Here is a 26594-nt window from a genome sequence, read left to right as displayed (position 1 = left end):
TGATCATAGGGCCTGGACCACAGAGGGTGCCAAGAGCTTATGAAATGGAGACGGGCCTTCCTTTAAGGTTCAGGCCAGAGTGCAGACCAGACACAAGTCCTGAGTGCTGTACGCATCTGACTCTCTCGCTTCCTGTAACTGCCATCACAGAGGAGAGCAGAGGGTAACGGAGGGGACTGTGTAATATTGTAATACCATTAATGGTAGTGGCTGATGCTTACGGAGCATTCTGTGTGCGAGGCCTGTGCTGTGTACTGTATCTGTGTCATTTCATCAAATCTCCTCTGGGTATTAGGAGGTATTCTGGTCTCCATTTTATAGATGGGGAAATTGAGGCTCAGTGAGGTTAAGTGACTTGCTCGAGGACACAGAGCAGGTCAGTAAGTGAGCCCTTTCCCGGGGACGTCCCTGCTCAGGTTCTGAAGGGGAACAGGTGGCCCGGTGGGTCAGAATCACCCACAGTGAGGATGTCTGGGGGTCAGGCCCCATAGCCAGCGACTCCTCTGCCCTAAGCCTGTGACCCCTATGGTTCTTGCCCCTAAGTTCCTATGGCCCCAACCAACCCCAGGTCAGAGGAATGAGCTTCATGTCCGGCAAGGTGGGGTTGAAATTAAAGAGGGAAATAAAAAGAGAAGTTGGTTTTGGCCAAAAAGGAAAAGAATAAAAAGAAAAAAATACACATGCGAAAATGCACAATTCAAAGTGTGCCAAGTAGGATGTGATGACCACTCCTGAGACCTGAAAGCCGACTGCGTCTCCAGCCTGCGCGCCCACGGTCCGCCTCACCCTCCAGAAAGCCCAGAGGGTCCAGCAGAGCCTGCAGGCTGCCGGCAGAGCTGGGACCTCAGCACATCCGCCCTCGGGGACATCGGGACCCCCGTCTGCCCCAGTGGGACACCCCGTCCTCCCTCCAGCTTCTCCACCTGAGCTGACAGGAGTGGCCGGGGTGGAGCCAACTGCATTTCCCCAGCAAGGGGGTCCTGCCTGGAGCGTGGTGGGTGCAGAGGCTGCCCAGGGGCTCCAGGCCGCAGTCGGGCACCACCCTTCCCGTCTGCCCAGGGCATCGTGGGAAAGGAACCGGTCACATCTGGGGAATCCACCCGCTGAGCCAGCACGGGAAAGAGGCACCTGTGCCGTCCAGGAAAGCACGCAGGAAGGGGGCGGCGGGGGCACCGCCCACGGCACCCACCTGCTTCCTGATCTGCCGGTGCATGAGGTCCTTCTTCACCTGCAGAGCCTCAAACGCAGCCTTCTGCACGGCACTCTGCAAGACAGCAGGGGCTGCTCAGCAGGTACTTGGCGGCCTCGCTTTCCTAGTGGCTCATGCCAGGGGAAGGCTCAAAATCTGCTCAAAAACACTTTAATGTAGGACTACTCTGCCTGCTAGCCAGCACGTGACTTTTCAGCTCACTTGTTCGCATTTCAGAGACAATACTTATGAAAGGCTTATCAATGCCAGATGCTACACTCAGTGCTGCTCCTGCATCGTACACGGACTTCCCACAACCAGTGATACGGGGGCTTTTTACTGCCCCATTTCACTGATGAGGAAGGTGAGGGAACAGATGCAAGTGTGCAGTCTGGAAGAAGTCAAGGCACCTCAGTGCTCTCTTGTGGGCTCCGCCCCCACGGCGTGTTCACCACACCCTGCCCCTGAGGGGTCCTTACGACGGAGCCACACAGCACGGGGAGTGGGTGCCTGCCAGGGAAATGGGGAATGCTTCTCTAGATCTCCATGATCAGAAAGCCACCACCCTCTCCCTTTCTCTGCCCCCCTCTTCCTGAGTCTGTACATTTCTAAATGGACTAAACACCTTGGGTCTTAACAAGCTCTCTAAGGACAGGGCTCCATGTAGATTTCTGATGCTCTGCCCCAGACTCCCTGTGCCCACCCCCCCTTTTTTTTTTTTTTAAAGTTTACTTATTTTTGACAGAGAGAGAGCGCGAGCGAGAGCGCAAGCGAGCGCACGCGTGCACATGAGCCAGGGAAGGGCAGAGAGAAGTGGAGACACAGAATCGGAAGCAGGCTCCAGGTTCTGGGCTATCAGCACAGAGCCTGACGCTGGACTCAGACTCACGAACCGCGAGTTCATGACCTGAACCAAAGTCGGAAGCTTAACCAACCGAGCCCTCCAGGCACCCCTCCCTGTGCCCACCTTGAGCCCCCGCCCTCACGCCCTTGTACCCCTGCCCCCACTCGCGCCCTGGGCCCCCCACCCTCACACCCTAGGCAAGGGCTCACCTCCTGCAGGATCTGGCTGATGGCTTTGTTCTGATCCATCTGCTGCCATGATAGTATCTGCTGGAATCGCTCATCCATTTCGGCCATGCTGCCAGAAAGACAGCAAATTAATTCACTCTCTGAACATTTTCTGCCAAGGACCTTGGAGATGATCAAGACAAGCCATTTACTCATTCAAAAATACTCAAGAAGGACCCATGGCGGGGCTACACTCCGGGCGGGGCACAGACAGAGTTGGTCTGAACCCTGTGGCCCTAGAGGGAAGGTGATGGGAGTCCGTGTGTCTTGGGACTTGGGAGAGACCATCTCCGGGTCCGCTCATCCACCCCTCCATCAGAATCCCCTCTACAATGCCCTTTGAAGTGGTGGCCTGGCCTCTGCCATATCACCACCAGCATGGAGCTCCTGATCTCCTAGTTGAGTCACTCGGGCCATGAGAAAGCTCTCCTGCTGGGTCAAAACCACCACGTCCCACCTTGGGCCCCCAGCATTTCTCGCCCTGGTCGTGAATCTCCCCTTAGAACAAGTAGAGTGCTTTGGGCACAAAAACTCAAACCCTGCATCCTCACGTATGTCCATACTTGGGCATAATGTTGGTTTTGAGTTTATTTCAATCCTCCAACAACTCCAGAGGTAGGTACTGTGACTTATCCCTGTTTTTCTGATAAGAAAACTGAGGCTCAGGAGAGAAACTAACCGGCCCAGCACTTCACGGTTACGGACAGAAGAAATGGGGCCTGAATGTGGGTCTGTCCACCACGCTCCTAAGCATGATGTGCTACCACCAAGAAAGGAGGGAGACATGCTCCACACCTCACCTCTGTGAGGACACAGGGGAAGGTGGGGCGAGGGGGCGGGGGAACACAAGGCAGTCTGTGCTCCTGGCCTGTCTCCTGAGCCCCAACAGCTTTGCTTCCCTGGCTGTGCCGGCACATGTGGCTCCTTCAACAGACAAACCCACAAAGATGTGGTGAACTTGGACAGCCGGACCCCAAGCTGCCACCAGCGTGAAAGCGACTCCATTAGCATCCCCTCCAGGACACCCTGCTCCCAACCCACACGGACGCTCGATCACACCCCCACTCTGCCTGGGTTTGAACCCTGGCTCTGCCACTTGCTAGATTCCCTTGGGTGCGTCACACCGTCTCTCTGAGCCTCAGCTGTTGTGACAAAACGGGGCTAGTAACAACATGGTCCCTCGTAGATTCAATAAGCTAACACACACCACATGGCGGGAACGCCTGGCTCACCGAAAGTGCGGGAGAAGCGGGGGTGAGCGCTGTCACTTTACCATGGCCTGACACAACCATGGGGTCCAGCTGGAAAAACCACAAAGACTAGTCACCGCCTGCCCCCGACAGTATGGCTGAGGCTGAGGCTGAGGCTGAGGCTGGGGCGGGAATTTCAGAGCCCAGCTCTCACCCCATGATCCTGGGTCCTGAGTCAGCACCCCAACTCAGGAAGCCTCTCCTTACCTTACCTGGAACAGGCCTGCTGGACCAAGTTCTGCCTCTGGGACTCGTAGGCCACCTGGATGAGCCGGTTTGTACAGCTCTCAGTCAGCATCTGCTGCATGGCGGCTGAGGAAACACGGGGGTGGGGGGGGTGGGGGTGGGGGGGGGCTGAGAAAAGGGCACCGCTCCTGGGGGGGCCTTGGAGGGTTTGCTCATCACCCACCTCATACTTATCCTTAAAAAAACCCCACTTTTTTAAACGATGCAAGTAACTTACGCTTGAAAGGCTAATTGTAAAACACTGAACAGCACACACACAAGATCTTCTATCATCTGTCACCCAAAGATATTAATTTTGATACATACCCTTCCAATTTTTAATGCATATTTATGGATTTTTAAAAAATTAAGATGAAAGAATTGAAAGCAGAGAACTGAACATTCGTACACTCATGTTCATAGCACTGTTATTCACAATGGCCAAAAGGTGGAAGAAAGCCAAGTGTCCACTGATAAACAAAATGTGGTATATACACACAGTGGGATATTTTTTAACTTTGAGAGAGCACGCATGCGGGGGAGGGGGCGAGGGAGGGGGCGAGGGAGGGGGCGAGGGAGTCCGGCCTAAGCAGGCTATGTGCTGTCAGCATAGAGCCCAACGTGGGGTTCGAACCCATGAAACAGGAGATCATGACCTGAGCCGAAATTAAGAGTCAGATGCTCAGGGGCTCCTGGGTGGCTCAGATGGTTAAGAGTCTAACTTTGGTTCAGGTCATGATCTCACGGTTGAGCCCTGTGTCAGGCTCTCTGCTGTCAGTCCAGAGTTTACTTCAGATCCTCTGTTTCCCGCTTTCTCTGTCCCTCCCCCACCTCTCCCTGACTTGGGCTGTCTCTCAAAAACAAACACTTAAATAAAGTCAGATGTTCAACCGACTGAGCCACCCAGGTGCCCCCACATAATGGAATATTGTTCGCAGCCTTAAAAAGGAGGGAAATTGATACCTGCTACAGCATGGATGAACCTCGAGGACGTTATGCTGAGTGAAAGAAGGCAGTCACAAAACGACAAATGCTGGAGGACTCCACTTATGTGGGGGTATCTAGAGTCATCAAATTCAGACAAAGTGGAATGGGGCGTTGTACAGGAGCTGGGGGAGGGGGATGGAGAGGAGTGTTTAACAGGGACAGAATTCCAGTTTGGGAAGGTTCTGGAGATGGCTGCGTAACAACATGAATGTACTTCGTGCCACAGACTTCGACAATTAAAAGTGGTTAAAACGGCAGACATTATGTTACATATTTTACTACAATAAAAAATTTTCAAATGTCACAACCCTAAACACAACCACTTCTCATGGTCTGTCACCACCTCCCCATGTCCACGAGGCAGCAGGAGGTTTCGGCTGCAGGGGACGGCGGTGCCTGGATCACAAAAGTTTAGTTAGGTGATCTATCTGGGGGCATTTGGACTCTTTTTGCAATTATTAAATGATAAACGTCCTTGCTCAAACATCCTTGTGCAGTCTGATTATTTCCTAAAAATAATTTTTAAGAGTACAGTTTTAAGGCCGTGAATAAATAGGAATGTCCCTTTCTGTCTTCCAGAAACATGCTGCTGATTCACATCCCCTTTGGCAGTGCACAGGGCAGCCTGATACTACATATGTCCTCAACGACTCTGGTTATTACCTTTTCTTGCCTTTTTGTTATTTTTACCGAAATTCTTTCATTAGAAAAACACATGCTCATTTTCAGGGCGCCTGGGTAGCTCAGTGGTTAAGCGTCCAACTCTTGATTTCAGCTCAAGTCATGATGTCAGTTTGTGGGGCAGAGCCCTGTGTTGGGCTCTGCACTGACAGTGTGTATGGAGCCTGCTTGGGATTCTCTCTCTCTCTCTCTCTCTCTCTCTCTGTCCCTCCCCTGTGTGTATGCTCTCTAAATAAATAAACTTAAAAAAACTACATGCTTAGGGTGCCTGGGTGGCTCAGTCGGTTGAGCGTCTGACTTTGGTTCAAGTCATGATCTCAGGGTTTGTGAGTTCGAGCCCCATTGGGCTCTGTGCTGACAGCTCGGAGCCTGGAGCCTGCTTCCGATTCTGGGTGTGTCTCTCTGCCCCGCCCCCCCCCCCCCCCATGTTCTTTTTCTTAAAAATAAACACTTAACAACAAAAATGCTCATTTATAAGAAGCTAAGCAACAGGGAGGGAAGTTTGAAAGGTGAAAACAAAAGTTCCCAACACCGATACTATTCCCAATCTATTTACTGACAAATATCTTCTGGAGACGCAAACACAAGTTTTCTTTTTTCTAAGTGGTGGATAATTTACAACAGGGACACTAAGGACACCCCAGCAGGAGGTAGTGAGGGGAGGTGGTGTGTGGACAGCGGCCGGCGCGGGGCCTGTGTGCAGCATTCCGCTCTAGCATCCAGGCTCGGGAGGATGGCGCCGTCCAAAGAGAGTCATTTTAAAAAAGGAGGAACTGACTCCTGGCCTTCCTTGGCACGTGGCTTGATCCTCTGAGCTCTCAGGATCAGACCGGAAGCCCCCCCTCATTAAGTATGGACAGTGTGGTGCCCCAGGACCACCTCCTGGGAATGGCAGGACGGGCAGCTCCCAGGAGCCCAAGTGGGGCCGACCACAGCTCTTGACAACAGAAACCCTACAGCCTCAGTGGGATGTTCACTTAGTGCCAGGTATTAGCTCATGTGACCTTCAGAAGGACACTAGGGGGCAGTAACAGTCATCCTCCCCAGTTAAAGGGAAGAACACAGAGGCTCAGAACAGTTAGGGACCAGTAGTGCCCCTGAGGTCACAGGCTTGTTCCTGCGTCGGCCTGACACCAGGGCCCACGCTCCAGGTCTGGACTTTGCAGCCTCCCTCAAGGACACACACTCAGCGCCTGCCGTACGTACAGAGAGAAGGCAGTCCACCCTCTGCCCCTAGTCAGACAAGCCCTGCTCCCAGGACCCCGTACCTCCCACCCGAGACTCACAGGCAATCTCACGCCTCCGCAGGTTCTCGGTCTCCTCCTGAGTGATGGACATCAACTGTTCCATCCTTATCCTAGAAACAAACAAAAAAACTCCATCCATTTTTGTTCAGCAGATGTAACATTTTCAACAGGGAATCCCAGCAGATGAACGCCACCTTCTCCGGGAAGTCCTCTTCGATGTGCCAGCCTAGGCATGCTCCTGCTGGCATCTCGCACTTCCAGGGGAACCCAGTTACCTCCAGCCTTGTACACAGAGTATCTTGCATAAAAAGCTCAACATTCCCTTAGAAAAGTGGGCAAAGGACACAGGTGGCCACTTCACAGATGCTTAAAAGCAGGGGACCAATAAACATATGAAAAGAGATACCTGATAAAGATCTTTTCACCTACCAGATTGGGAGATTAGGAAAACTGAGGACCACCCACCAGCAGCAGCAGCAGCAGCAGCAGCGAAGGTGGTAAAAAGGACACATTCATGTCCTGCTGAGAGGAGTATAAACTGGCAAAATATCTTCTGGAATGTAATCTGGCAAGACCTACCAAGAAGTCCTTTGAATATTTCCTACAAAAATATTCACATAAATGCATAGGGGGATATTTAGGAGATGTTCACTCTAAGACTGCTTATAATTATGAAAAACTGGAAACTTAAATGTCCACAGAGGACTAATCAGGATTTAGTCATATTGCAGAATATTCTACAGCTATTACAAATAAGGTTTTTGGCATTGAAATCCATCCACGATCTAGTAAACAGAAATGAAAAAGTATGGACGTACATGCACGTTGCATGTGTGAACATCGTTCCCCCAGAGTAAACTAGGAATGGTGGCCTGGAGGGAACATCTTCTAAAGTCTCTGTTGGGTCGCATTTTGTTGGAAGAAGCATGTAATCACCTTGGCCTCTTGCCCAGGACCACAGGCTGCTCAAGGGAAGGCCACATCTGGTGCTGCTGGACCCACAGCAGAGCCCAGAGGGCCCAACGCAGAGAGGGCACTTGGTAAGCACGAGCCAAATAAACCAATCGGCCACAACCCAGCTTGGCCTTGACCACCCGGGTCAAGCTGCAGTGGGCAGGTGAAGGGGCTACCCTGCAACCCCACGGGAACTCCCTGTGGGAATTCTTCCCAAGCAGCCAGGGGCCTAAAAGGCAGACACAAGGACTGCAGCTAAGTCCACGTTGCTATTTTGGGATTCCAGGGAACCGGGGGGGATTCTAGTTAATCCTGGCGGGGAGGGGGGCAAGAAGGCAAGACAGAGAGTATGGGGAAAGAAGAATGGGGGGCTCGTTCCTCTCAGCTACCATCTTTCCTAATTACTGAAGCTGTGCATCTCAACGAACGGGGAAAACACGAAGGAAAAAACCCAAAGATTACCACCTCTAATTTCTGGTAAACCACTCAGGGTGGGTCCTTTTGCTCTCTGAGCACAGATACGTGCCACGTCATGAAGAAATTGTACACTGTTCCGCCTCAGTTAACTACAGCTCCCGGTTTTCTACTCCATAATGGATTGTGTTTCTCTTAATAAGAAATAGATTTTTCTCTAATTTAAAATTTTTTAATGTTTGTTTATTTTTGAGAGAGAGCGTGAGCAAGGGAGGGGCAGAGAGAGGAGACACAGAATCCGAAGCCGGCTCCAGGCTCTTAGCTGTCAGCACAGAGCCCAACTCGGGCTCAGTCTCACAAACCATGAGATCACGACCAGAGCTGAAGTCGGACGCTCAACCAACTGAGCCACCCAGGTGCCCCTCTAATTTTTTTTACACTAGCAATATAGTTGGACATTGCACATATTTTTGTGTCTCAATTTTTCTCAGGAACGTACATGTGTGTTCAACTTGCAGGCAGTGATTTATTTTTAACCCAATATTCCCTAAGGAGGTGAATCTCCTTACAGCTTTAGGAAAACTTTCTGGCATAATCGTTGAGAATCACAAGACGTTATCTCCCCAGACCACTGCCTCCACCACAAGGCAATGCCAAGAAAGGGCTAGAGTGAAACACTAACCTTTCATTTTCCAGCGACTTCAAGATCTCAGAACTTTTCTTCTGCCTGGGGAGACAACCATAAAGGGTCCCTGCAGTAGCCACCTGCAGGCCTGTTTGCAACAGAACCGTTCTCCCCTTCGCTGCACTGGCTGTGCAGAGCGGGCTTAGTAACTGGCCCAGGCCCCTCAGCCCCGGAACTTGGGGCTCTGTGCCCTTGGGCCAGTTCCTCAGCCCCGCCAAGCCCCAGTTCCTCATCTGTAAAAGGGGATCATAATAAGAAGGCTTCATGGAGTATTCGTAAAGAGTGACTAAGAGAACATACACAAAGTGCTTGGCACGTGAGCAGCATCCAACAAATGGTAGCTTCCCGGGACACCCCAGAAAGGAGAGCATGCTGTGCGGCACGCGGCAGGCTCGCTCGGGCCCCACGTGACTGCTGTGTGATGGCCCCGTAAGGAAAAAGCAAACGGAAGCCTGGGAGCAACAGGGGATGTGGCACACCTGTTTCAGGAGGCTTTCCACAAGGGACCCCAACTGGACTCTCTCAGGCTTCTTGACAGCTCTATCTGGCTCCCTCTCCCCCAAGCCCCACCAAGACCTGCTCCCAGCAGCCCCTACCTTGGAGAGCATTTGTTAAGGCAAATCTCACTGTGGGTAGAATGGCTGACCTCAAGGCAACATGTTACTTGGAACTCGAAATATTGGAGCAGGATGTGACCTCAACTCTCCTATTAAACCCACTCATTTTATAGATGGGAAACCTGGGGAGCATGGGTCCCACGACAAAACACAGACCAGGTCATGCCCAGATTAGAAGCTTTTCTTTTTGGGTTGGTGCAAATTGTAGCACCAAGATTGGACCCGAACAACGAAAACCTTGGGGCAGGAGTGAAGGCTACAGGGGAGAAGTGGACCCCTACCCTGGGCTCTTCAAAGGGTACCACATGGGGGGAAGGCCTCTGGGTTTGCGGACTGGGGGCCTGACCTCTGATTCTCCTGCAGGAGTTTCTGGATCCGGTTGGCGATGTTCTGCTCCGTTTGCTTCAGCTGCTCCTGCAGCCGCTGACGCTCTGCATCCAGGTAGCGCTGATGCTCACTTAGGCCCTGCTCCAGCCGGGACTGCTCCTGCAGCGGGACAGGTGGCCGTCCTGAGCCAACACCAAGGATCCCTGCACAGGTTTCTCATCCCTGCCCTGCCCTGCCCGGCCTTCCTGTTTGATCTTGGACCAGGTCTTCCCCTTGCTAGGCCTCGGGGTGTCCGTACACACAAGGAAGCTGGGCTAGGTGAACCGTAAGGGCCCCCGGGTCTGGGAAGATCCAGCGAGGGAGCTTACCGCCACCGCCTCCCCACAGCAGAGGGCCCCCCCTGGTAGGGAGGGCACAGGCAAGCCTGACCCCACGTGGCCGCTCACGGACCTCCTTGACCGTCTGAAGGATCTCGTCCTTCTGATCGCTGCTCTGCTGAAGGAGCTGGGCATGTTCTCGCTGCCCGAGTTCCAGGCGCCGTTCAAACTCGAGTTTCTCCAGCATCTTCTGTTCCTGCAAGAATGTAGATCCCGGTGATGGTTGGCTAGGCTCCGTGGACATTTGCACATGGGAGCAGGGGGAATCTACCCTTCCCCTCTGAATCGTGCAGGCTGTTAAGTCTTAAAGCTGAGTAATAACTCCCCTTCCTGGCCCCCCCCCCCCCACCTGCCTGCCCAGGGCCCAACTGTAATAAAACAGGCTGGTCCCTGGCAGAGACTAGTGGTTTAGAGTCGGGGGTCTCTGAGCCTCAAGCTTCTCATCTGTGAAGGCGAGATACCTGGTCACCCACTGAGGCTGCGTAAGCATGTGGCGAGGCCATGTGTATAAGAGGAGAACTTTAGTTTACCCTCTAATTTAGAGGCAGGAAGAACTTGCTCCCTCCAATCTTTTCTAATAATTGAGATCTTTGATAAAAACAAAAGTGACCAAGGAGAAAAGGAAAATTTTCTTACCTTCCTCTTCTCATAGTCTGAGAACCTATTCTGGGGAGAAAAAAAAGACAGTGGTGAAAAGGAGGTAGACAGCAGTGGGGTTCCCCAGCATGTGGCCAGAATTGCCAGGCAGCGAGACCCCATTCAGACTCCTGGGAGCCCCCCGAGACGCTGCATCAGAATGGTGGGGCAGGTGGGGATGAGGGGGTAGGGTAGTCTGATAAGGGTCCCAGATGGTTCTAGTGGACACCAGGGCTGAGAACCACCTGGTTCGGCACACTGTGGGAAGCTCTTCAGGACAGTTCTGGGGGTACAGGACTGAGAAGGGAGACCAAGAAGTGAGATACGTGGCTCCCTGTCCATATAGCACGCCCGCAGTGCCCCAAAGCTCTAGCCCACCAAAATACTTGGAAACGCACAAAGGTACGTGTGCTAGTTCCTGTAGAACTTTTTGTTAAAATGTTAGAAAAACAATTGTAATGTTTATTTTTGAGAGAGAGAGACAGAGAGAGAGAAAGAAGAGTACTTGAGCAGGCACGGGAGGGGCAGAGAGAGAGAGAGAGGAGTACAGAGGATCCAAAGCAGGCTCCACGTTCATAGCAGCAAGCCTGATGTGCGTTTCAAACACACGAACCGTCATGACCTGGGCCGAAGCCGGACACTTAACCAACTGAGCCACCCAGGCACCCCCTTGTGGAACTGTTCTAAAGAGTGAAACATTGGCAATAACTCAGATGCCCAACAGGTGGTTGGACTTACCAACAGTAAGTCATGGTACATCCGTGCAATGGACCACACAGCTGTCAAATAAGGGGGCGAACGTGGGGAGCTACCCAGAAAGAAGTCTGCCATGTTTCACTGTGTGCAGCAGGACTCTGTTCTGGTCAGAGAGGCAACAAAATTCAACTCTGAGTTTTGAGATGGAAGTCAGTTTGTGATGATGACCTCAGGAGAAGGGGTGACATTCACGTGGTTTATGTATATCTGTATTGTTCAGACTTGTTAACACAGAGCGTGAACTATTCTCGTACTGAAACAAGACACACACACACACACACACACACACACAGATTTTTTTAAGTGGCCTTGTACTTAGTTATCCAGCTTGGAGGCCAGGATCAGTCTCTATCAGAGCCATAAAAGCAACACACTATAAGGAAATCAGATTTGTCCCATGCTGAGGTAGGAATAAAAATTTTTAAATTAATTTTTAATTATACAGATAGTATCTGGGGCATCTGGGTGGCTCAGTCGGTTAAGCATCTGACTTTGGTTTTGGTTAAGCCACAAGGTCATGATCTTGTGGCTCAGGAGTTCGAGCCCTGCATCCAAATCGCTCTCTCAAAAATAAATACACACAGGGCAGGCACCTGGGTGGCTCAGTCAGTTAAGTGTTCCAACTTCAGCTCAGGTATAAATATCACGGTTTGGGAGTTTGAGCCCCGCATCGGGTTCTCTGCTGTCAGCATAGAGCCTGCTTTGGATCCTCAGTCTCCCCCTCTCTCTGCCCCTCCCCTGCTCACTGGTGGGTGGGCATAAAAGCGCTTGCTCTCAAAAATAAACATTAAAAACTTTATAAAAAATTATACAGCTATTATCGGAATACATTTTCCTTATAAAAAAATTAAAACACAGCATTTAAGCATTCCCTGACCATTCCCCAGCCTGATCCTGGTTCCCTCCTGCCCCCTGCCATGTAACTACCATTATCAGACCCAAGTCCACGAATCTACTTACACAGAATTTGTGCCTTTGGAAAATATAGAAGATTTGTCTGTGTGCTCATATATAAATCATGTTTTGATGAAGGCATAACTCACATACTATAAAGGTCATTCTTTTTAGTATGCAGTTTTAGGCATCTTGACCAATGCAGTCATGTAACCATCACTGTAGTCAAGATCTAGAACAATCCCATCACTCCCCAAAATTCCCTCATGTCCCTGTCATAAAATTGCACCCCGCCTTTAATGGCTATTACTGATCTGTATTTGAACCTCCTAAGCATGAAAAGGGAAGTCTATATTCATCATGTTCTAAAACTTGTCCTTTTCACTTACCCATGTGTCCTATGATCTGAGCCTGCACAGATTTAGCTCATGGTATGGATGGGACACAGGTGGCTCAGCCTTTACCCACCGATAGACATTTAGGGGGCTTCCAATATTTTACTACCGCAAATATGGCTGCAATGAACATTCTTGTAAATGTCTCTTTACACAAGGGTCTCTCTGGGGAATACATACTGAGGAGTGGGACTGCCGGATCACGAGCTATTTGACCTATATTATCAGGTTATCTTCCACAGTGGGAATACCAGTTTCCATTCCCAAGAGCAATTTATGAGGCCATGGTTTCCCTACACTGTGGCCAGGAAATTATCAAAGTGACATCTGTGCCAATCTGAGGGTGAAATGGTATTTTGTTTTAATTTACTGGTCTCTGATTACTAGGGAAGTCGGGCATTTTTTCGTATTTACTGATCATCTATCTACACAGTCTTTCTTCTTTTTAAGTAAGCTCTGTGCCCAACTCTGGGGGGGCTTGAACTCATGACCTTGAGATCAAGGGTCACATGCTCTGCTGACTGAGCCAGCTGGATGCCCCTCATCTGTACTGTTTTATTCTGTACAGTACCTGTTGCTATATCTCTGGCCCACTTTTCTTCTCTTGGGATGGTCTTCTGCTTCACTTTAATGCTTTGGAAGAGTTCTTTATAACATATTCAGTCTGCTAATCCTGCATCAAAAATGTTTGCTGCAAACATTTTGAGAAGAAAAACTGACCACTTCCCTAGGTAGAAATCTCCCCCTCTCTAATTCTCATTGAGCCGCCAGCAGACAGACAAAAGCACGAGGCATTCACGGTGGCCTCTGTACGACAGGGAAGGGTGTCACCAGGGAACTGGAGATTAATAACAAGTCACTGGAAGATAAGAAGCCAAACCTGAGGCAGTTGGTTCCCCCTCTGCCTGCCATCAGACGCCCCGGGCTCTGAGCCCTCTGTGGGAACACAGACGGGGCCAGAGGCGGTCTCTGTCTGGTTCCAGTGTCAGGTGATGCCTGGCTGAAGTGGTAAACCCTGGCCAAGCTTCCTCCTCCACGCCGGTCCCAACGTAGGTCACCCCCAGGAACCAGAGAGGGCCAGCCTGTTGCCGTGCTGACACACGTGCTTCTCCTCAGACGGAGGACAGGAGAGCAGGACAGGCTTCCCGTACAGCAAGGGGCACCGAGAGACAATGAACAATCCAGACACGACCCCCCACTCTCACAAAGCTTCATCCAGCAGGGGAGACAGCCGTTAAACCATCTCCCACATGAGTCTTCACTTAGAGCTGTAGAGGTGCTCCCAAGGAGACGTGTGGGCACCGAGACCACATGGCAGGAGACCTGACCTGGGCTGGTGTGGGGGGAGGGGGAGACTTCTCAGAGGATGTGGGGTCTAGACAGAACTGAAGGATGAGATGGAGTTAGCGAGAGGTGAGTGGAGAGAATTCCAGACGGGGTGAACTGCAAGTTCAGAGGTCCCGGGGAGTTCGGGAAACAGAGAGGAACCTGTTTGGGGCGGTGGTGGGTGAGGCGGCGTAGAAGGCCTCCTGAAAGCATCTAAGCACACTGGTCTGAGTGGAGGTGAATTCTAGTTCGATGGAGGAATCCAGGGCCTGCAGCCCTGAACAGCCCCCCAGTGCCCAGGGCCTCCCCTCCACAGCACACGTCAGCAGGCAAGCACACCTTACCTGCCATTCTGCCTCCTCCCTGGAGAATCTGTCTGTGGGGCCGTCGGGGCTGTCCCAGGAAGCGTCAGCCCCATCTTGCTCCAGGACTGGCAGCAAGTACTGAGAAGGAGGGTAGTAGTCCAGCCCTGACTCTGCAAGAGACGGCACAAGCTGACCGGGAGGGAGGGGACAGGGTCGTCCCCTCCGTCAGCCCCCACCTTCCTCCCCAGCATCCTGTCCCGCCTGCCTGGTCCATGGCTCCCCTGCCCCGGACCGGACTGGGCCCTCCATCTTGCTCGCCCTTCCCAACTGCCGGTAAGCGGCAGCTGAGTGAATAAATAGACTGGCCAGCTGCCTCTTTACCATCCACGTGAGAATGGGGCGATGAGAAAGCGTGAGATTAGTGGAGAAGGCTGTGTGTGAGACCCCGGGAAGACGCTTGCCTTCTGTGGCCCTGCGTATTTTTCTCCTGTGTAATTTGACAGGGCTCATACCCGTCACCCATTTTTGGGTGGATTGTTTGCCTTATTGTTTTGTTTGCCTCATTCTTACCGATTTATGCTCTTTACATATTGTAGCTAATAACCTTGGGCCTATAATATATATTGCAGCAATCTTCTTCCGGATGGTAACCTGTCTTTTTAATGACAGGATCCTTTGGGGGTAAAGAACTTTTAGATTTTAATATGGTCAAGGTTGTCTTTTTCAAATATAAATGGGAAAAGAAACACTAAAAATGGCTAGTAAATACATGAAACAATATTCAAATAACCAAGAACGTGACTTTCTTGTTTATCTGTCAGAATAAACAAACTGACAAAGCTGGTGGAAATGACACCGAGGGTCACTTGGGGGAAGGAAAAAGGGTCTTCTCACGGGAATGTAAGCTGGCGGAGCACACAGCCCTTGCCCTTTTGCCTGCCAGTCCCACTCTGCCTGCCCTGGAGGAGTACTCCCACGGTGCCACAGAGGGGTGGGTTAAAATGTTCGTGGCACTGGGAGACTGGAAACCACCTCATGCTCACCAGCAGGGAAAGGCTACATAAGCTGTGGGGCTCCACCACGTGAAATACTATACATTCTTTAAAACAAGCCGGATCCGGGGCACCTGGGTGACTCAGTCGGTTAAGCGTCAGATTTCGCCTCAGGTCATGATCTCTCGGTTCGTGAGTTCGAGTCCCGATGTCAGGCTCATGCTATCGGTACGGAACCTGCTTGGGATTCTCTCTCTGCCCCTCCCCTGCTTGTGCTCTTTCGCTCTTAAAAATCAAATAAACGTTTAAAAAAAAGGTGGGGGGCACCTGGGTGGCTCAGTCGTTTAGGTATCTGACTTCAGCTCAGGTCATGATCTCATGGTTTGTGAGTTTGAGCCCTGTGTTGGGCTTTCTGCTGTCAGTGCAGAGCCCGCTTCGGGTCTTCTGTCCCCCTCTGTCTCTGCCCCTCCCGTGCGTGCGCACTCTCTCTCTCACAAATAAACATTTAAAAAAAAAAAAAAAAGGCAGATCCATCCATCATGAGGCAGGAAAAGGTCCAAGACCGATTCTTGAGTGAAAAGAGCAGAATCACAACAGCATGATACCTTTTGTGGGTTTTTAAAAAATATTTTTAAAAGAGCAAACCCAAAAACTTTACGTAATAATGTATATGTACTACCCTGTTTAAATAAACAGGTCACTTCTTAAGCTGTGTGGTGGGTATACGTATCTCACTGCTTTATTCCTTGCCTTCTGTACACCTACAAATGGCATAATTTAAAAATCTTTTTAAGGAAAATAAAGGGTTTGGGTTGGGAGATGGGTGAAACAGGTGGAGGGGATTAAGAGCACCCTTATCGGGATGAGCACTGAGTCCCGTATAGAATTAGGCCAGCAGATCGTACACCTGAAGCTAACTTCAGGCTGTGTTAATTATACTTGAAGGAAGAAAGAAAGAAAAGAACATGGGGTAGCTCAGCCACTGGCCAGGGTGCACGTGAGAATCACCTGTTCCTCAAACACTAATCTGGTAGATGTGGGGCCTGAGTAGCTGTTGTGTGGTGTGAAACTTTTTTTTTTTTTTAACTGAAATATCACATACACGCAGAAAAGAGCGCAAAGTCTTCACGCACAGCCTAATGAATGTTTATAAGTGGCTTTCCAACTTTATGGCTTGCCCTTTCTTTCCGTAAGTGGTGCCTTTTTGATGTTACTGAAATCTAATTTATCAGCCTTCCGTGGTCAGTGCTGCCTGTCTCCTATTGAAGGAAGAAATTAAGGTTCTTTTTTCCCACATGGATATCCAATTGATCCAGAGTCATTAACTGAAAAAAACCTTTGCTTTCTTTTCTGGTGGCTTTGCAACGGCACCTTCGTCACCCACAGCTGACTGCATGCATGTGTCTTAGCCAAGTTCTAGAAGTTCCCCAGGTGACAGGAGCCCCTAATTAAGAATATCAGCCGGGCAGGAGGTGGCTGGATATACCGCTCCCACCCTCGGGGCACCTGGATCAGCGGTGGCCCTGGGTTTTCACTGCACTGCCACTCCTCCAAGTCCAGTCCACTGTGGCCTTTGTCCTGGTTGACCCCATGCCCTCCAACTTGTCTCTGGCTTCCACGCTTGCTTTCTCCACTCCCTTCTCCTCCCTGCAGCTGGAGTGAACTTTGTAAAAAGCAAACTGACCAAAGCCCTCTCCTACTTGATACGAGGCCCAGATGGCCTCTCCGGCTTTACCCCATTTTTCTTTGTGTCAGCACCCAGCCACTCAGCTTCCCCTGCGGCATGCTTCCCACTGCCCCCATGCCTCTAGGCCCTTCGAGGGGCCTCTCCTCCTGCCAGCAGCAGCCTTCTCTCCTTCCTAAGTGTTAATCACCCTCAGGTTTCAGCTGAGCCACTTTCTAGGACCTTCCCTGAGGATGTAGCCTAACCGGTAATTACATTTCCTAGTGTGACCATCTGTTCTGCCTGTTTCTCCTGCCAGATCTGAAGAGCTCCAAGCAGGCAGAGACGGTGGCCTCCTGGGTCTCTGCTATTCCCCCAAGCCCGGGCTGGCACAGGGCAGTTTCTGGGACCATGCTTACTCACTGAGTGAAGGAGGCAGGCTGCCTGCCTGGTTTTACCTTTGCAGAGGAACTGCTGAATGGCCTGGGTCCCAGCACTGCACACCTCCTGTGGGGGGTAAACCATGGACGAGGCGTCGAGGCTCAGAGTCTGCAGACACAAGGGGAACCTCTTTATACGTGTTGTCCACTTTGCTGGTCAACACGACCACAAAGCACCTGATTTAGTTATGAATGTGTGTGTTTACGGTCTCCTCTGCCCACGGCAGGGGCGGCTCACCTGTCTTGTTCCTGCTGTGCCCCTAGCATCTAAAACAGAGCCTGGTGTGCAGTCAGCACGTGATTAATGTTTTTGTATAAAAATATAAGTGGACAAAAAAGAAACTGTATTTGTATAGAATACACAGAAAATAAGATTCCGTATTTGTTAAAAAAAAACATTCTCTCGCGTTAGTGTATTTACAAAAACAATTTGGAGGAATATATATCACACTCAAAACCGTGAGGTTTTCCATTTTGTTTGTTTGCTTACCCAAGCCCTCCTCCTGCTACGCTCTCAGTTCTTCGTGGAGGCCTCCTGGATCTTGCAGAGACCTCCTGGATCCCAACTGTGGGCCAAGCGCGGAGTGCCCAGTGCACGCATGAGTTACCTAAGGCCCGGGTCAGGAGCCTGTACCCTCCGTGCCTGGGACAGACAGGCCTGCCAGGCCAGACAGGACAGGCCAGACAGGACATTGCTGAATGGGAAAAGCAGCTCGGTCGCCCCAGCCCTGGCCAGCACAGCCCTTGCGCCCAGGAACACGCACTGCAGTGGGGAGCCTGCTCTGGAGCAGAGCACCTGACTGCCGGTTTGGGGGGGCAAAGCCTAAAGAAAACTAACCCACATGGGTAATACTGGTCACCGACAGTAAAGTGTGGTGGACGCTGGGGCCGTGCCACCCAGTTTGGTGGCCATGAGCCATGCCTGGCCACATAAGCTTACTTTTTAACTGAGTAAAATGAAAGAGAATTTAAAGCTCGGTCCCTCGGTTGCACCAGCCACACGGGACACACAGTTTACAGTGTTTCCATTAGCTGCGCTCAGCCGCTCAGCCCTGGTGTTAGACTCCAGCTCGTCCTGTTCTGGATGTGCACCCTCGAACAGGGCAATTGATGTCTCTGAGGCACGGCCCCCTCAGAGGTAAACAGGCATGTCACCCAGCCCACAGGCCGTCTGATGGGCAGTATGAGACAACGTGTGAGAAAGACCTTGGCCTTAACCTAGAAGGGCTGCTTACTGTCTCATCCTGAAAAAGCGTTTGCCCAAGGTGCCACCAAGAAGGTCAAAAGCTTTCTGTAAAGGCCGGATGTGAAACGCTTCACTCCCTGCACTCCCTCTACAACGGCTTCAGAATCTGTGCCGCTGTGAGCTGTGTGCTCCAATGCGGTGGCCACCAACCACGTGTGACTTAGTTTATTAAAATGTAAACTAATTAAAACTCAGCACAAGTAAATACATACCTCCTTGGTCATACTAGCCACACTTCCAGTGCTCGAAAGCCACATGTGGCTACTGATTTAGGCCGCACAGTCATTGAACATTTCCATCAGAACTGCAGAAAGTTCTATTGGACAGCACAGAGAATAACCATGTCTCGGCCTGTCTCTCCAGCTGGCCCGGGGAGAGGAGCTGACCACCCTGTCCCTTCTCAGGCAAGCTGTCACGGCAGGAGGGACCAGCCTCTGGCGTTAGCCACCTCCCTTTGCTGTCTACACGTTCACCTGCCCACTTCTGATACAGAGGCCGATGCTCAGCAGTCTGATCTGAGAGGTAATTCACTGATGGCTCATCAGAGGATTCTGAGATGTCGGCCAGACTGTGTGTCATATGGATGGATAAGTCCCTGTTCCAGAAGGTTGAGTTGCACAGAGGTGAAGAGCACGGGCCCTCAATTCAGACTGCCTGGCTCTCAATCCTGTCTCTGCTATCACTTGGTCTGTGGACTTGGGCAAGCTCCTTAAACTGTCCATGCCTCAGTTTTTTCATCGGCAAAAGGGCACAGTAGTATTTGCCTCACAGGATTTTCATGAGGATTCAGGGAACTGATGCAGGTTAAGCACCCAGCTTTAGTAAGCACCAGATAAACATAGGCTGTCTGGTCATTGCGACTGTAAGAGCCCAGCTTCCCTGCGGGAGCTGCCTTGTGTCAGTGTCTGTTAGGGCCTGGATTGTGTGCCCCCTGAAAACATGTATGTTGAAGTCCTACTCCCCCTGTACCTCGGATGTCAGTACATTTGGATAGAAGGTCTTTAAAGAAGTAATCAAGTTCAACATGAAGTCACCAGGCTGGGTCCTAATCTGACATGAGTGGTGTACTCATAAAAAGAGGAAATTTGGACACAGCCACATAGGGAAGGTGATGTGAGGACACACGGAGAAGATGACTGTCTACAAGCCAAGGAGAGAGGCCTCAGAAGCAACCACCCCTGTCCACACAGTGATCTTGGACTTCCAGCCTCCAGAGCCGTGAGAAAATAAACGTCTTGTTCAAGACACCCAGACTGTGGTACTTTGTTACGACCGCCCCAGCAAACTAATACGGTGACCTAGGAAGAGCTTGCCCTCTGCCCCCTGACCCCTGCTCTGATGAAATCTACTTTCTACACCTCCAGGCAAGGCCGCTCTCCCGTCACAGCATTCTGGGCTCTTCGAGACCTGGACCCTCCAGACACAGCAGCTTCCGACCACATCAGATCCCTCCTCTGCCCTCAGCACGCCCTGTGCTCTCCACTTCCTGCATTCTTGGTACTGTTCCCTGCACCTGAGTGCTCCCTTTTCCGTGTCTATTTCTCCAGAGCCAATCCTCTCACAAGGTCTGGCTCGAACACCACAAAGTGCTCACAGCACACCTCCCGCAGGATTCAGCCTCGGGTCTTCACTCTAGGAGCGTGTTCCCCTGCCTCCGTCACGGCAGCAGAAGTCACCTAATGACAACTGTTCGACATCGGTCTCTCTGTGAGCTCCTAGAGACGTGCCCAGAGATCCCTGTGAGCCCAGCACACCCTGACCAGGGCAGGCATTCGGGAACTTGGGAAGGGGAAGGTGGGCGGGCCAGAGAGGACCCCAGGCGAGAGCGGCTCCCCACTTACTTCCAGGGTTCGAACGTGCGCCAGCAGCTGTGGCAGCCTCTGAATCTCGTTCTCACTGATGTCAAGGGTACGTAGGCTTCGAAGTTCCCCCACGGTGTCGGGAAGCTCCCTCAGCTTGTTATCTGCAGAGACCCCAACGGCACAGCTCGACCCCCGCCCCCAAAGCCCCTTCACCAGCTTCCTGCCTGACACGAGTCCTGCTAGGACTTGAGGGGAAGTGGGTGCCTCACTCTGAGCCTGGGGCACGTGCCGGGTCCCGAGACCTGAGGCTCTGTGAGGAAGAGCAGCATGGTCGAGTTTCGGTGACCTGGGTTCAAGTTCTTACTCCGCCACTCACTAGCTGAGCGCCTTTGGAAAATGGACTGTACTTCCTTGGGCCAGTTTTCTCATCTGTAAAATGGGGATAATAATGCTATCTGGCCTCAAGGGACATCAAAGGGTTCAATGCAACTATGCACATGCAGCCCTCAGCACAGTGCCCACCCCATAGTAAGTGATCAATAAACACGGCGTCATTATATCATTCGTATGTTACAAAATGAGTAAACTGAGGTGTTTTGTGCAGAAAGTGCTTAAGGACCACAAGAGGACATGAGGAGCCAAGGGCACGGGAGGAAGCACGGTGCGTGTGACTCTGGGCTCTGTTGCTAACACACGGGGTGGTCTTGAGCAAGTCACTGCTCTCAGCCTCGTTTGGGGAGCACACCTCCCTGTCAGGGACTCGCGAGGCTCGCCGCACCGCTGACTGTGGAAGCAGTCTTCCCTGTGTGTCGGGCCCTGTCAGAAGTGTTACTGCGGCTCCTGGATGCTCTCCCCCACCAGGCCGCCACTCCTACCGCTCCTCGTTATTACAAATACGAGTGCCCAGGTCCCGGGAGCCTGGCTGGCAAGACGGTCTGCCCTCCTTGCTGTAAGGCCCTGGCCCTGAAGGGTCACAGGAGCTCTGCAGATGCCCCGCCTCTAGTTACCTCTAGGGACAACAAGGGTCAGTCCAGCTTAAAGGGACGCCCCAGGACTGGCTGCCTCATGCTCAGTGGTTCCCAGGAGGAGTGCTCTGTGGATGTCGGGCTGAGACAGCCTAGAGCTGACTGGGAATCACACAGACAGGGCTTCCTGGCCCCTACCTTTCACGTTGAGGGTCTGGAGCTGGATCAGGTTCCCAATGGAACGTGGCAGATATGTCAGTTGATTCCTTTCTACGTTCAATACCTAAGAAAGAGGGACAAATGACATGAGAACCCACACACGAATAGTAGTGTCTACCCCTGCTTTAGGCCAGGCATCACCTGGGCACTACACACACCTTCATCTCCTCCTGACAGCCTCATGAGGAAAGCATAAACTGTCAGGATCCCCTTTGAGAGATGAGAAAACTGAGGCTCACACTGATGAAGTCACGTGCCGGAGAGAGCAAAGCCAGACCTTGAGCCGCTGCTTGCTGAGGTTCCGTCCCTTATGCAGGCCACAGAATGCCCGACAATGGACCCGTGATCAAGCAAGGAGGAAGAAGGGGACTAGCGGGTTTGGGGATCTGGGGGAGGCAGCAGTGACAAGGCTCTAGTTCTCCGAGTGTTGGGGGAACGAAGCTGAGATGTGTAAAGGCAGCAGGATCTGCTCGGGGCCTCAAGGCTAGCAGCTGGCGGTGGCCCGCCCAGAACGCAGGCTTGTTGGATCCAGCAGGCCACGCTCCCTCCCGGATGCGGCACTGCGGGGCGAGCCAGGCCAACAGGGTGACAGGCTATGGACTCATTAAACATTGACGCAATGGAAAGCTAAGCAGCCGTTACAGATAATGTGGCAGATAAATATTTGATGAACCAAAGGATGGCTCTGGGTTATTGTCAGGTATCTGCAAGTTACAAGGCAAGGATGCACCGATTCTATAAGAATGTACACGTTTAAAAAAAGTCCCCAAAGATCCTCCACCCAGGTATTCACCGTGGCTTTCCAAGGGGTGCCAATCACTACTTCCCCACCACGTGTTCTCTGTGTGCCGTTGGGCAAGTGACCTCAGCTTTCTCCTCCGGAAAATGCAACGGCATCACCCAGGGGTTGCTCACTCACTTCATTTCCTGGTCTCCTCCATGTTGGAGGCAGTGCGCTAGCTGGGGTGCTGCCCTCAGAGGACTGTGACTCAGTCAAGTCAGCAAACACTTGATTAGTAACTATGGACTGTCCTTATGCTCCCAGGGAAGTAAGCGGGTGTAGGACCAAGGCCGATAAGGTAGATCTACTTTGACAGGGAGGTCGGGAAGGCTTCTCAGGGACACGTGGGCTGAGAGATGATGAGTCGCTCAGGCCGAGGGAAGAGGAGAGGTCTGCGTGGACAGGCCCTGCCACAGTGGGGTGAGAGGCCAGGAGGGGTTCAGGAGCTGACTGCCGGGAGCGACGGGGACAGGAGAGGAGGCTGGAAAGCAGGTGGGCCCGTCATACAGGGTCTGAAGAGGCTCAGTGAAGAGAATGGGTTTTAATCTCAGTGTGGAGGAAAGCCGCTTCTTTCCCTGTAAAGTGGGGCTAATACCAGCACCTGCCTCGCAGCAAGGCTGTGAGGAAACATATCAGAGATAACACGAGGGAAATGCTTAGCTTGCAGTGGGCTACGACTGACCAGGACCACAGTGAGAGGCTGAGGCAGAGCGCCGGATCCATCATTTCCTGTAAGTCGTGGGGGCTTAGAGGAAATCCCAAAAGCACATGCCAAAAGTATGGTATAGAGACTCCCACAGTTCGGACTGCCAAGGCCAGGGCGTCCGAGGTCCCTCACGGGAAAGGGGCAGAGGCAGCTAGCACCAAGGGCAGCCCCGGGGCTGAGCACAAGGAGAACTCTCCAGGCTTGTGCGACTGCAACTTCTCCCTTAGGCCATCAGAGGCGGGTTCTGTGCGTCCTGCAGCCATACCTGGAGGGCGGTCAGCTGCCCTATATCGTCAGGAAGAGCGGACAGCTGATTATCGTGAAGATCCAGAACCTGCAGAGGGAAGACAAGCTTAAGCCCTCAGTCACCAACCGAGAAAGCCTGCAGATTTCAGGTTCTGGAGCGAGAAGATGCCGGGGGTCTCTTCTTGCCTCTGGTGTTGGAACAGAAGGCTCTAACTCTTCCTCTCCAACTAAAGGATAGTGTATTCCATCTCTGCTCCGTTTCCAAAATATTATACCATCTCTTTCATCAGAAATTCATTTAAAAAAATTTTTTTTAATGTTTATTTCTGAGACAGAGAGAGACAGAGCATGAGTGGGGAGGGGCAGAGAGAGAGGGAGACACAGAATCTGAAGCGGGCTTCAGGCTCTGAGCTGTCAGTACAGAGCCTGACGCAGGCTCGAACTCCCAAACCGTGAGATCATGACCTGAGCTGAAGTCGGTCGTTCAACCGACTGAGCCAACTAGGTGCCCCATCAGATGTTCATTTTTAACTGTTGAGCGAAAACAGTATGCTATAGAACAGTACGGGTAAGTATTCACGTTACAAAGGAAAACTCCCCACGGTATAATTATATTATTTATGTAGAAAAAGACTACCAAATATGCAATAAAATATTGATAGCGGTTCTCTGGAGTGTGGAATTATATACATTTTTCCTCCTTTTCTTTGTTTAACTATACTTGTTAATTTTTTTAACAACCAAAATGAGCAAACAAAGCACAGGCAACACACTGGAGTAGGTACATATGTTTCATACACATACGTATGAAATAGAAACATACGTATTAAATATACATTTGAAATACATATAAAATGTTACTTGTTTTACGACAAAAATCATGAATGTTGGGCCAGAATAACAAAGAGAAGTAAAAACTACCCCAACTCCTATAAACCAGAAATAACCACGAAAAACACTTTGATGCCTGATGTTGCCATCTTCTCTTATTGTGTGTCCCCACTGTCATAGCTCATGTTCGTGTGCAATAATCCTGAGGCCATAGGTCACATCGCATGTGAATACATCCCAGTCCCTGTTCTGGAGAGGCTGACAGTTAGGAGGGGGTCAGCCTAGACACAGGGCTTTCACACACTGACCACATGATGCCTGGAGCCCCTCCGGGGCCTTCTCTTTTGGGCTCATCAGTTTCCAAGCCCTCTGTGAGTTCACCCGCTCTGAGTTTACAGTTTGCCTTTCTACCCATCCTGCAGGCTCCCCAAAGGCAGGGCTGGTTATCTTTGTAACCCTACCCCACGCACAGTGCGTAGAAGGTGCCCAATAAGTTGTGCTGATCCCACCCGAGCCTGACTGTTAAGTTAGGCCTGCATTACCTATAACAAAGGGAGCTTGGCTGCCACCTGGAGCACCAGGCAGAGCCCGTGACACGGGGGACAAGGGCCCCTGTACCTTGATGGTTGCGAGACTCAGGAGGCTGCAAGATTTAGGGAGCAGATAAGTGAGGTGATTCGTGTGGACAATCAACACCTGTTTGGAAAAGATTTGTGGCGCGTTAGCCTGAGGATGAGCAGCGAGCAGGGGCAGCCAGCTCAGCGTGCGAGGTATGGCAGAACCCGCCTGCCTCTGCTCTCCCGGACACTGCGACGAGGGATGTGCTTCAGAATCATGGAACCTGCAAATGCAGAATCACATGACCTGAAAACCTGTAACTTCGAGGGTGAAGGGGATCTCAGAGGCCTCATTTTACCTTCCACCCTGAGGAAGGTCCCTGTGCAGCTGTCCTGATCTGAACCTTCCTTGGATTCAGCATCTTCATGTAGGAAACAGAATAATAAAGTAGCTGCCTCCAAGGGCTGGCGTATGATTAAGAAACTAACAGACAAAAAGCACTAAGCCCAGGACTGGCCTGGGGTCCGGGGCTCAATTCGTGTCATCTGTTGCTTTTTCTATTTGGCACCGACCCTTGCACAGAAACGTCCAGTGTCAAGGAGCTCACTCCTGTGTTGGTATGGAACACTTTTTTTACCTCCCTTCGTTTAGAATACTCTTAGCTGTCTACATGCAAAGTTGTCATGCCTTTCTGAAAATCATTCATTCCGTTCTTAATTTCTTCTGGGTGACCAGCATGAAATGAGTATAGTTTTCATTACGATTAACAACGAGGTCACCCAGTGTTTACTGTGTTAGGCATCATGCCCAGTGCACTTGCCTTTCTACCTGCCCACCTCCCTACCTGCCACTCAATTCTCACAATACGGTTTCGAGAGTAGAGCTGGGAGTGTCTTCATTTCACAGATGAAGAAACAGATGTAAGAGTTGGTGGAAGTTGCCCAACTCATGAGAGGGGCAAAGCCAGGATGTGACCCAGGACCATCTGACCCCAAAGCCTGCTCTTCTAACTGTGCAAACACCTGCATCGGGCTGAAAGGGTGAGAATCAGGGAGAATGGAGGTGCCTGTGCCAAGAAGGAAGCTCCTAAAAATCCCACCCGATTTGAAACCAGCAAACACGCATGAACGAGTCTCTGAAAATGAGGATTCAGCTCACCTTTTTCTGTAGAACTTTGCATGTTGCAAAAGCCCCAAACGGAATCTAAGATGGGAGAAAGAAGAGTCAGTGCCTCCCCTCCAGCCAGTTTTTGTTTCCTGAGGAGCACACATGTGAGGGGGGGATGGGGCAGGAGGTGATCAAGTGCAAAGTCCTCCCATGGAGGGCAGCACCAAGCCGGGAGGGTGGTGGGGCACGCTGGTGAGGAATGCCGCTGGGGACATGGTCAGCCCTCCCTTATAATCAGCTGGCAGGAGACTGCCCTGCCCGGCCCTAGCCCACACACCATGTCCATCATGAGCTCTATTGGGGCAAAAGAAAGATCTCTGGTGCCGGGCACCAGCTGGAGAGGCTGGGGAACCCCAGAATCCTCCAGTTCCCTGGAAATCTGTGTGTACATTTTCTTTTTTTGATTAAAAAAAAATTTTTTTTTTCAGAGAGAGCACACGCAAGTAGCGAAGAGCAGAGGGAGAGGGAGAGAGAGAATCTTAAGCAGGCTCCGTGCTTAGCACTGAGCCCAACATAGGGCTCGATCCCACGACCCTGGGATCATGACCTGAGCCAAAATCAAGAGTCAGACACTCAATTGACTGAGCCACCCAGGCACCCCTGTGGGTACATCTTTTAGACTCCTTGATTCTAGGAAGACTA

At 51.4% G+C, this 26594-nt stretch overlaps 1 protein-coding gene across 3 annotated transcripts in view; it reads right to left on the bottom strand.

Moving 5' to 3' along the window:
- Positions 1 to 26594, bottom strand: part of LRSAM1 (leucine rich repeat and sterile alpha motif containing 1) — a 39141-nt gene that overhangs the window by 9890 nt on the left and 2657 nt on the right. For 2 of the 3 annotated variants that reach the window (XR_009602757.3, XM_060608595.3), the window contains exons 5-19: positions 25944 to 25988; positions 24846 to 24923; positions 23416 to 23484; positions 21643 to 21727; positions 20519 to 20640; positions 17450 to 17540; positions 14376 to 14506; positions 10661 to 10690; positions 10098 to 10220; positions 9667 to 9806; positions 8701 to 8745; positions 6690 to 6760; positions 3723 to 3822; positions 2243 to 2330; positions 1190 to 1264 (exon numbers count right to left, since the gene is read on the bottom strand). Coding sequence is in view for 2 of the 3 variants with exons in the window: in XM_060608595.3 (XP_060464578.1) it covers positions 1190 to 1264; positions 2243 to 2330; positions 3723 to 3822; positions 6690 to 6760; positions 8701 to 8745; positions 9667 to 9806; positions 10098 to 10220; positions 10661 to 10690; positions 14376 to 14506; positions 17450 to 17540; positions 20519 to 20640; positions 21643 to 21727; positions 23416 to 23484; positions 24846 to 24923; positions 25944 to 25988 (1293 nt within the window). In the remaining variant the exon portion in view is untranslated. The remainder of the gene's footprint in view (positions 1 to 1189; positions 1265 to 2242; positions 2331 to 3722; positions 3823 to 6689; positions 6761 to 8700; positions 8746 to 9666; positions 9807 to 10097; positions 10221 to 10660; positions 10691 to 14375; positions 14507 to 17449; positions 17541 to 20518; positions 20641 to 21642; positions 21728 to 23415; positions 23485 to 24845; positions 24924 to 25943; positions 25989 to 26594) is intronic. The other variant, XM_060608596.3, reaches the window with a different exon arrangement.

The sequence above is a fragment of the Panthera onca genome, chromosome D4, assembly GCF_046562875.1.
Source record: "Panthera onca isolate mPanOnc1 chromosome D4, mPanOnc1 haplotype 2, whole genome shotgun sequence".
Lineage (NCBI taxonomy): Eukaryota > Metazoa > Chordata > Mammalia > Carnivora > Felidae > Panthera > Panthera onca.
Note: the sequence above shows the minus strand (reverse complement) of the source record. Positions and strands in the feature narration are given on the sequence as shown.